Source organism: Gymnoscopelus microlampas (genome assembly GCF_963454915.1).
Source record: "Gymnoscopelus microlampas genome assembly, chromosome: 21".
NCBI lineage: Eukaryota > Metazoa > Chordata > Actinopteri > Myctophiformes > Myctophidae > Gymnoscopelus > Gymnoscopelus microlampas.
In genome coordinates this window covers 32,165,794-32,177,079 of record NC_139958.1, presented here as the reverse complement: position 1 = coordinate 32,177,079, position 11,286 = coordinate 32,165,794, and the positions used below count along the sequence as shown (strand labels likewise).

General features: G+C 40.7%; 2 protein-coding genes across 2 annotated transcripts in view; one reads left to right on the top strand and one right to left on the bottom strand.

Annotated features, from left to right (window-relative positions):
• LOC311037031 (replication protein A 32 kDa subunit-like) overlaps window positions 1-11,286 on the top strand; it is a 469,874-nt gene that overhangs the window by 193,084 nt on the left and 265,504 nt on the right. The gene's annotated exons all lie outside the window — the stretch shown is intronic.
• On the bottom strand, window positions 261-3,209 carry phpt1 (phosphohistidine phosphatase 1). Its single transcript, XM_084046623.1, has 3 exons — window positions 2,808-3,209; window positions 1,685-1,812; window positions 261-1,264 (listed from the first exon to the last, which is right to left on the bottom strand). The coding sequence occupies exons 1-3, from the start codon at window positions 3,127-3,129 to the stop codon at window positions 1,172-1,174; spliced, it is 543 nt and encodes a 180-aa protein (XP_083902749.1). The 5' UTR covers window positions 3,130-3,209; the 3' UTR covers window positions 261-1,171.

The following is an 11,286-nucleotide window of genomic DNA, read 5'->3' as shown; positions in this document are numbered from 1 at the left end:
TTTTAATACCTTAACTGGCTGGTTAGATATGTCTGAAATGTGTGCTAATGCATTGTGGAATCTTGCACAGTGTCAGTGGAATATTATTGGCACTCACCCACGCTGATAGGCTCACAATTCTTGGGAATCTCAGCTCTGAAGAATTTCATTTGTGCCTGCATGGAACTCGGAGAAGACACTGCGCTGGGTAGTTCTTGGTTGAGTGAGCCCATTGAAACAAACTAGATGCCTTTGTGTTCAAAATACATCTGATGACAATTAGGTCTACAAAATGCATGACATTTTATTTATAAAGCACATTTCATATGACAATAGATTCAATGTGCTTCATAATGAAGACTATGGCTAAAAAATGAGTCTAGACAGCCTATCTTTACAGAATTAAAATTGTCATTTTTTTAACAATCAGTTCACACATTTTTTTAATTTGCTAACACTGTAGCAGTGCCGAGTGATTAACTAACATTTTGGAGCGTTTTCAGTTTATGAATAATTTACCAGTTGTGAGTGGTAAGAAATGGGGAGCCAGTAACGCACAAATCATGTTCTGTGCATGATAGCAGGAGACCCCATAAATGATCAGCAGTAGTTTGTACAGTATATTGCTGACCATATCTGTTCGGAAATACATGTTGGCCCGGAAACAAACCAGAAATGTCAATTATTTTCAATAACTGAACCGAAAAAAGGAAAAACACCAATTGCTCAGCACTACAACAGATATCACTATTACACATCGCATCCTGGAGAACACTCCTATGATTAATAAAAGCCATATTTGTAGTTCAAGATATTGAGCTTTGTTTGACAGTAGTGAAAAACAGCTGGAAACATCCCCCTTAGGAAGAGGTCATGGGATAAATGAGGAAAGGCTTGGCTTTTTATTTTAGTTTTATATTATTTCCGTATCATCAACTTAAGACAAAAACAACGAACCATTAGCAGTGTTAAGCCTATAAGTCTGGTGCTACTGCTAACCTAGTGACACTGGGCATCAGACTTGATAACGACTCATGAGGCGCAGCAGCAAATGGCTCCTCATTGAGTCTGGTGTCAGTTGTAACATCTGGCCCAGCTTTTGTTGAACTAATCTATGTTTGGCAAACTATGGGTCAAACATGAGCAGAAGTCCAGGATAAAGAATGGTCAATAGAGGATGGTCTAATGGAGGTCAGTATCCTTCATTATCCCAGGTCACCTCATAGTTTGGATATCGGGCCTTCAGTTTCTCTGTAGACACTTGATGGTTGGCTCTTCCAAATCCCTATAAAAAGGAAAAGCATGGTGATCGTAAGTTTGAATGATTCAGAATACAAGCTAACCCTAACATCCCCATTCTGGCCATGTCGTGGTAGGTAAACATTCTGCAAAAATAGCTGGTTGCAACGGTTGCGCTGTGAGCTTGTAGACCGGCTATTTTCAGCGAAGACATTTGGTATAGATGTTAAGACTTAAACTCTTTATCTATACTTCATTGCCCGGGATGCCCCAGGGCTCTATAATTAGGTCCTACTAGTATTTACCTGTAATAAATACTAAATCTCTTTGCCGAAAATGGTAGATATACAAGCTCACAGCCGTAACATGTTGTGAGCTTGTAGATCTGCTATTTTTGCATCATGTTCATCCAAGAATAGGGTTTCATGTGGGTAAATGGTTGAGCAAACAAGGTTGTACATCTTACCATGGAGTAGCCGTAGACATGGATCTTCTTTGTCTGCGGCTCATGTCGGATCCTCCCTCCACCTACACACTCACAGTCCAGTAGTCCTCCCTTCTCCAGTTGGCCTGACACCTTCTCATAGATGTCCGCTGAAAGCTCAAGATATACAGTACAGTGAGTGACTACAGTCAAATCCTGTGTGTTGATTTAACTCAAGAGTGTAATAAACTTCCAAAACTTCCATGCGTTTATCTTTGTACACACAGTAAAGTTAACACTCAGGATTGAATAGTAAAGCAAAGCAAAGTTTGTTGTTTACCCAGGGTGTCGGACTAAGTACGAAACTTGTTTCCAGCCGGACCCTGCATGGAAGCCTTGCTCAAGGGCTATTCAGCGGTGATTCATGATCGATGTGATGAATTGGGGAATCGAACTAGGGACCTTTCGGTATCAAGGCCGCCCCTCTAACCACTAGGCCACCGCTGCCACAAGTGTACAGCCAGTATAGTGTTTCTTCAGATGATGACGACGAGCCCCATTCTGACTTGGGACTTTCTCTACTGTTTGATTATGGGACAGTTTCAATCAAATGTTAAGTGACTTAAGGGTAGGGTAAGTGATTTACTCGGGTTAAAATAGCTCTATATTCTGATAGTACTCATTGCCATAGAGTGTTTGTTCAGTAAAAGGAGTCTCCCATGTCTCTCCAGCTCTTTATTAAACAGAAAATACATTTTCAGTGGCCTCTCCTGATTGGCTTAAATGTTGTCACCTACCTGAAAATGTACTATATTCACTGTTTACTAAAGAGCTGGAGAGACCCCTGTGACAGAACAAACGCTCTGTAGCAATGATTACTATCAGAATATAGTACTCTATGCTTTTTAACAAACAAAAAATGTATCAAAAAATATCATTTTAATACCCTACATTTAACATAAAATAAACTCTACGTGTAGTACTGCAGAAAGCCTGGTGATGAGACATTAGTTAACCACTAAAGTAAATGTACTAGTGTGTTATACTTTACACCACTGCACTAAACCCAACCCTGTATGTCCCTCAGTCAGTCTACGCTACACCAAATGTCTTTGCACCCCAGCCCAGAAATAGGGTGCATATAAATAAATGTATATTTGCTTACCGTGATATTCTGCCCAGGCATATCCTCGGACAATGACCACCTCGGAGTCATCTCCCTCCTCTTTACTGTGAACATGTATGAGGACATACTTAAACACACCCGTCGGATCGATCTCCGCCTCTCTGATGTTGGCCATCAAGGCTGCAGCCTTGGTTTGGGTGCACATTTTAACCTGATCAGATGTCCTGCTATTATATGAATGACAAAGAAAATACAGGATCGCTGCTATAATTCTACCTCGTGAAATGGTTGGACACCCAGACCAGTTGTTGTTGTTGTTGTTGTTGTTGTTGCTAATTTGGAGTTGTTTTCTTACTGACATTAAACGTGCACACTAGCTAGCCTCATTCAGTTATAATATATCGGCTAGCCTAAACTAAAGCACACACCGACCGACCGTCACATTTGTAGTTGCACACTTCCGTGAAGCAAAGGATTGTGGTAGTTGAAGTTTAGGCACTGCTCTAGTGACTCGTCTACTGCAGTGGTTTTCAACCCTTTTCATGTCAAGGACCCCCAAATTGACACTTAGTAGCCCGCGGACCCCCATTTGAAAAGATATGCCAGGGACCCCCTCATAAGACAATATTTTTACGGGTCTAGCAGTGATTCTCAACCATTTTAATTTCAAGGACCCCAAGTTTGACATGCATTTTTAAGGCTACGGACCTCCATTTAATAATATTTCTATCTCTGGGACCCCAACTTATATTGTAAAATCAATGTTAATTTAACTATGAGAGTGTACAAATGGAACCAAATGGACCCATAAGGGTCCATTTGGTTCCTATCTACTATTTAGCTGGGGACCACCTGGAACCCCTTCAAGGACCACTGGTGGTCCCCGGACCACTGGTTGAGAACCACTGAGTGACATACATTATTGTTCCTACAGACAGTGGCCACTAGGTGTCATCAGCCTCCCATCCCTTCTCTTAACACTCATTTTAAAAGTTGAAACGCCTTAATGTATCCAGGGAAAGGTTGGATGAACACACCTGCCTTTTAAACCCTAATGGTCGAGAGCAATAAATCAGTGTGATGGTCACTTTTTATAGCTGCTGCTTAAAGAGTAATATCCCCTGACTAAGCATTTTCTCCTGCTATTACCTTTATGAAGTTCTCTTAATAGGTAGTTGACCTTTGCCCCGGCCATACGCCCCCTTCCTCCTGTCCTGTCAGTATGGCCTCCTCCTCTTGATAGTTAATATCCTTTTATGGATTTTATAGTCCACTTCCCGTAACAAAAAAAGAAAGAAAAGATGATAACTCAAGGCTGATGATACAGGTGGGGAAAAAGAAGAGTCTTACAGATTATTCAACAGCAAAACATGACTACATTTATATGACCAGTGTGCCTAGGATTATGTCCACTATCACATCTGTATGATTTACCACTGAGGAAATAAAAGGGCCAAACCAAAGTGAGCTTTGGTTTAGCTTGTTATAATACAACATAAATACATGCAGTATTAATTTACTCTTCTCAACGTTGAGATAAGGAGAAAATGCCGGCACAGTGACACAATCCATGGGGAGGTTCTTCAATTGCAAAGCAAAACCTTTATTTTCATAGGAAAGATCCCCTTATCGGCAGAATATACAGTAAATCCATTCATTTATTTATCCATTTGTAACTGCAGAGAGTGTACAAATGTAGTTTCGCAAGGCTGAGCCCTCCAATCTCACACCACTCAGAGAAAGAAAACCTGGGACCCACGGTTAGTACCAGAACAAATGCACTCATCATCACACAAGTAAAGTAAGTGCACAGAGGGGCTTCTATGGTTTCTCGAGGCTCTGTGGTGTAGGCTCCCAATTCAAATTACATTCAAAGTAGATGTTCCCATCAGTGTAACATGAGGGCAACCTTTTCCCCATTGGCTTGGAGAGGAGACAAAATGATGCCAAGTGTGAGAAGAACTTAACAACCTATTTAATTTGTATTACTTTCAACCTGGCGTCCCTATTTTGGGCCTGTCATTATAGTACATGCATTTATTTAAAACAGCCAATGTATAAACTCACAAGCTTGTGTTGAGTGTTCATGTTGTGAGCTTGTGGATCAGCTATTGGCACCGTCTTATGACAAAGCAAAAATCAGGCTTAAGTGGTCAAGCAGAAAGCAGTATGGAGCAGAACATATACACAATCACACACATACTTACACACATATACTGTATTGTACACAGTAACTGCCCACTGTTGCTCCTAGACAGGCAGTGAGAGCATGTGAGAGGGTGTCTGGCTTTGGGGATGCCTTTCAGTGCCTAGTCCAGACATGCTTCTATGCTCTGCCCTGCCAGTCTCTTCTGGCCTGCATTGCTGTACTGTATATCCTTCCACTTGAGTTACCGTGTAAACAACTTGCATTATCTTGTCCTTGATTGTTCTTTCAAGGAATGTTTGTTATCGTGACCCACTTTGGTCATGACTGCAATGATACACATCTGGGATAAACAGGGAGGGTTTAGTGAGGGTCATGGTAATGCCACAGGCCGAGCCACTGAATTTACCACCAAGTACTGTAAACAGTAACATTTACACATTTTATGCTGCCATTGCTATTGGGAATTTGTTTTGACATTCACATGGAATCACACTCTATTGCTCACAGTTCAACACCCCTGCTTGACCAACCTGTAGGAAATCGCCCGTGCAGTGACAGAGAACGCCCTCCCCCTCCGGTCTCCATTGTGTTGGGCAGGAACTTTACCCCTACACCATCCGAACGCCTCAACTCCAGTTGGTAATTTCACAAATGAAAGGTTTTTGTAGAGTATTAGTGAGACATTCACAGTAAATGCAGCAGCCTAGTGTCTTGGTCAAGTAAAGTTGAGTAATAGGGACACACAAGATGGCCATATATTCAATGAAAGACACATCCTTGGGGAAAAAAAGAAGTATAGTTACTTTTTTACCCCCTTTTCTCACCAATTTAGTCATTATGCCGATTGATTCCTTGATTGATGCCGAAGATACAGTATTAGCAGTAAACTCTATATATTTTACAGTGGAGTTTACGGTCAACTTATTATGTTATTTTCATGTAGCATTTTATATGGGATGACCATTTACATTTATTGGTTTGTGAATGCCATTTACACACTTAAAAGTACATTTTTGCACATGTGCAGAATTTGTCCTCATTTAAGAGCTATTTAACGCATCCTGACTCCTGATTTATACTTAGTTTAGTGCCAGTGACTAGCAGATCTAAAAGCTCACAACATGTCGTGCTGTGACGTCTTTTGAGCTTGTAGATCTGCTGTTTTCGGTGTGAGACAAAATGCGCAACCAAGTATGAAAGAATGAATCAGGCTTTATGAGCAGTGGGCAGTCATTCTACAAACCAACTCCAGCTCTAAGGTCAGTGCTTTGCTCAAGGCCATTGGCAAGAGCATGCCATGTTCCTAAAATGAATGCATTTTGGTGTGGGTATGAAACTGGAGCACCCGGAGGAAATACACGTGTGAACACGGGGAGAACATACAAACTCCACACAGAAAGTTCAAACCCAGAAAATGTGTGTAAAAATTACTAACCACTGATCCACCGTGCCACCTATGTTTTTCTAACTTACTCTTTCTGCATATATTACATTTTAGGCATTTAGCTGATGTTCTGTTACACAGCAACTTAACCACGTAAACTCTATATACGTAGGGTGTTTCGCTCTATACCAAATCTGGCAAAATAGCTACAATCTCACAATGTGTCACTTTTACAACGCAGATGTTTACCAAAATGTTCATCCAAGAATAGGGACAATAGCGTTTGTGGTGTAAAAGCAAGTAGGGGATCAGTGTCTTGCCAATGAACAATTTGATAGCTCGGGACATGATAGGTCTGATATTGTAAATACAAAAATAATATAAAAGATCATTTATGAACTCTAATTTGTCTTGGGGCTGTATGCTGGCAGGCCGACTACAGTATATGTCCTCAGAGGAACGCTGACGGTCACTGACATACATACTGTACTAATATAGGCCAATGGTGTTATTTTTGGCATGCCACTTGTCCCTGTATAACCTACTGTATGGCCAGTTGGCCACACAGCAAAATCCTGCGTGCTAATTTAACCCAGAGAACGTACAAATGTAACCCTGTACACGGTTACAAATGGATAAATGAATACTGAGAATTTTACCGTGCATAGGCCTTCATCAGAATCTAATGCACACATACTTTATAACTCCATTGTAGTATTAATCTCTTGATTGGTTTGATACTTCAGAATAAGCTTTACAAACATTTATCATGAAATGTAAGTATTTTACCTTGGGGCTGTCGTGTAAAGTTCTTGACTGTTGGAGCGTTAATAATGGTCCTTTCATTGTGCTGTCAGATCCAGGCATGCATGAGAGTATGTGATTGTTGCTCTAAGGAAATACACATACCACACAAATGTGCTTGCAGGACCACAGATGCTCACGGATAGACACAGGGACATTTGAAACCATAAGAAGACCTCACAGATGAGGGAAAAAAAATGTTTTTCATTCATTATTACATGAGGAATTATCATGTCCTGTGATTTCCTGTGATTCAACCTGAAAGAGAGAGAGAGAGAGAGAACAGAGTGATAGAGCAGTAGGGGAATAAGTGTCCAGAAATTAAACATCTAATCTAAACATCAGCATAAACAGGATTTATGCTGTTGGTTTTACTTGTTTTGTGCCCCTGCAAAGTCCCATAAATAAACCGGTGGCATAAACACTCACTTGCCATGATAGTTTCTTTCTTGTGACATCTATCAAAGTGAATGTTTAGGTTATTCCTTCAGTTATTGACATGAATGACTAAGGCCATTGACAGGAAATGGGAATAAGAGCGACAATTCATGTAAATTGGCTGGAGGGGGCAGAGAGAGAACTTGAAGGTGGGGGGTAGAAGATACTACGCTGTATTTTTATATTGCATAGCTTCCGGATCAGGTCTCTGATAAAATCGGTAAAACTAGAACATGACTCCAGTATCTCTTATAACGCTCTTTCGTGATCCGATCCATGCAGTGATGCTACTGTTTGTAGTAGGCTACTCTCACACGCACAACAGGAATGTTATGTTACTGGATGTGCCATAAAATGCTGACATTCACAGTGTAAAGACATCCAATCTGACTTACTATGAACTCCAGAGCATTTTATCACGCTGTCAAGAGGGAAAATAAGTGGCTGTCGGCCACTTGAATGAGTTGAGCAGCTATATACTCACTGGGTTTTCATTACCAAATATTTCGGTTTCAACTACAGGGTGCAGCCGGAATGTTTTGCATTTAACTCAGGCTCAGGCTACCAGTATAGGTCAGGTCAGGCTACAGTATATATCCCCCCCTGTAGTACATCCTATTAAATGACTAGTCAGTGAAGCAGTCTTAATACTTTTATCGTTGTGTACTGGATGAAAACAGCCCCAAGGCTACTTACCTTGGAATCAAGACTCTGCTGAATAGCAAACACATGGAGCCATTATGGTAACCTTTTTATTATGATATTTATCAAGTACAAATTGGAGAGCCTTTAGGCTAGTATAGGCCTACAGACTGTTGAGCACTGTTTGCAAATACTATTTGCATTTGAATGGTCAGGCCAGTGTGGAGATGTAATCCCCCCATCTGGTCCTTGGTCTGCCCCAGTGTCTCTGCCCAGTGGGACATGCAGCGAGGACCTCCGTAGGGAGACACTTGTGAGGCATCCGTACTAGATGCCCGAACCACCTAATAAGCTGGCTTCTTTCCAAGCGAAGGTGCAGCGACCCTACTTCGACCCTGCTCTCTCGGGTGACTCACTCTATTTACAGTAGGCTATAACGGAGATGCCAGCCACCCGTCTGAGAAAACTCATTTTGTCCGCTTGTATCCGTGACCTTATTCGATTGAATACTTCACAGTTTGGTAAAAATACAGATGTACCGTTATACAATAATGCTAAAAGGATGTTCCAAAAAAGAAAAGAAAAGTGGTGTTTCCATGGATACTTTGCTTAAGCCTTATTTTTATGTTGATAAAGTGGGATAATCATTCTTAGATTAAAAAACAGACAATTTTGTTACCTTGCAGTGAATGCAAAATCTTTTACTAAACATTTTGTCCAATCTGTATGGTAGAGTATGTAGTATAACTTGTAATGTTGTATTTGGTCTCCCTGCTCTTCTAGTGAGACATTTATATCCTGTGGTGTGGTTTGACCACTAGTGGTCTGGTTGACAAGTGGTACTGCCTGAAGCACACAATTCTACTGCTCCCCAGAGCAGATCTGTGAGCAAAGATGCTTGCTCTATTAGCTTAGTGGTCAAACTTTTAGCAATTGCGCAGTGGAGCTGGGTTTGAATCCAGGGTGGGTCATGGAAGTCAGAGGGTAGCTTTAAATTATATTTCAAATTGAACGTAATAAAATCACAGCTCAACAATAACATAGATGTTATCAATTGAGTTATCAATTGATACATTTACATTAATTGTTCATGTTAATTTTAGTAATTTTCATTCAAATTGAATTCATATCATACACCATTTTTATTGAATAATCAATTATTAGGTATATTAATTTAAAATTTTGTTTCATAGGCAGTAGGCACTACGAGCCATTTCACCACAAAGCATAGCTGAATCACTTTACCTGATGTGCCACATGATCTAAACTCATCTAAACTCAGTGGCAGCGGTGGCCTAGTGGTTAGAGGGGCGGCCTTGATACCGGAAGGTCCCTAGTTCGATTCCCCAATTCATCACATCAATCATGAATCACCGCTGAATAGCCCTTGAGCAAGGCTTCCATGCAGGGTCCGGCTGGAAACAAGTTTCGTACTTAGTCCGACACCCTGGGTAAACAACAAACTTTGCTTTGCTTTACCCTTGACTTAAACAAAGTTCAGGATAGCAATAATAAGCCTTATTTTTTAGCAACATTAGCTCCATCTCTATCAACCTGATTATTGTGTCATTGTTCATCAACTCAACCAGAGCTCATCTCTGACCCCAGAATGTTTGAAATGTCATCCTTTCAGTCATTGTACCGACTGGCAACATGGCTTTTCATTTGTGATCAGATAAAAAGGATTCACAAGTTAGAACAGCAGATTTCAACTGATTTCTGGTAGCTTAAAGTTTGCTTTGACCATGAACACATGCAGGAACCAATATAGTAAATAAATGCTAAATTCCAACATCTCACAAACCACTTTTGAGAATTGCTTGACAAAGGGGCGATTACCTCGTTGACAATGTCACAACCTTGTGGCGCTCAACTATCTATGATCAATACAACAAATCCAACACATATTCCTTTATGGTGTCATATGTTTAATTGACTGGTAAAACAACTTTTGAGCACATGTTAAAAATATAGTTGTAAACTAAATGATAATTACAGGGGCCACGCACAAGCTGCAGTGTGACAGGGACTAACATAAGCAATAGACAATAAAAAACTATTGTGATACAAAACATAATTCAAAACAGTATGGGCAGAGGGCACTCATTGGGAAAAACATAAATATCCTAATGTGAAACCACAAGGCCAACACATTAATCATGATGTAGCAAAAACAATATATGAAATATGACTGTGACCCTCTAGCATCCTACAAAGTTTTGTAAATACATAAAAAACAGCAGAAGAAATATGTATTTAAAAAGAAAATACAACTAACACACACAATAGGGTGCTTGGACTGCTAATCATTAGAAATGAACAGTTAACAGGTTTGAAATAAAACAATTATATGCCAGTTGTCCATGAACCTGTTTTAGTCATAATCAAGAAAATACTGCATGTGTGTGTGTGTGTTACTGCTTGTGGACAAGGCATTTTTGTAAAAATGTGAACGTGTAGACCCAACAGCAGGCTCAGACTCAAAAACATAATTAAAATGTGACAGCCATCATCCTGATAACATTGGTACCACATTTGAATGTATACCGTATGCAACAACAAGTCGACCGATTTCGAAGAAACAGCACCTGCCTTCCAGCTTGGATCAACCCAGACCTGCCTTAACTCAGCTCAGCCTCACCACCAACCATTGGGTACCCACGGTTCGTCGTCCTCTACACAAACATGCCACACCATAATGCAGTTATAGTTCAGTAGAAAAAGCAGTGTCATTAAAGCCAGGGCGATCCCAGCGAATGCCACCGCAAAGAGGCACTTGCGAGAGTGGCAGAAGACCCCCGTCTGCCTATAGGCTGGATCCTCCACCCTGCCCTCCTCCAGGAGTCTGGGGACGGAGTGCCATGTTAGCCAGCTTTTAATCCAGTAGACAGGGGAGCGGGGTGAAAGGGTGCTCTGGGGAGTTTCAGTTCCAATCCACGGTCTAGTCTCCTCCATCTTTGCCTCCATCTTGGCAGGCGGAGCTTATTCTTCTCTGTGTCAAGTCAGAGAGATCTACGAAGAAAAATCCTGATTGTTAATTTAAAATTGTGCAGAATTTGGTCTTTCTTAATGTTAGTTAATGTTTTATATGCTTTAATTAA

Excerpts from the sequence above, each read along its gene's own strand:
- phpt1 (XM_084046623.1), bottom strand. The coding sequence starts at position 3,129 with ATGTCAGTAAGAAAACAACTCCAAATTAGCAACAACAACAACAACAAC. Across the intron at positions 1,813-2,807 it reads TGCCTGGGCAGAATATCACG|CGGACATCTATGAGAAGGTG; the intron begins GTAAGCAAATAT and ends TTGAGCTTTCAG. Across the intron at positions 1,265-1,684 it reads ATGTCTACGGCTACTCCATG|GGATTTGGAAGAGCCAACCA; the intron begins GTAAGATGTACA and ends TCCTTTTTATAG.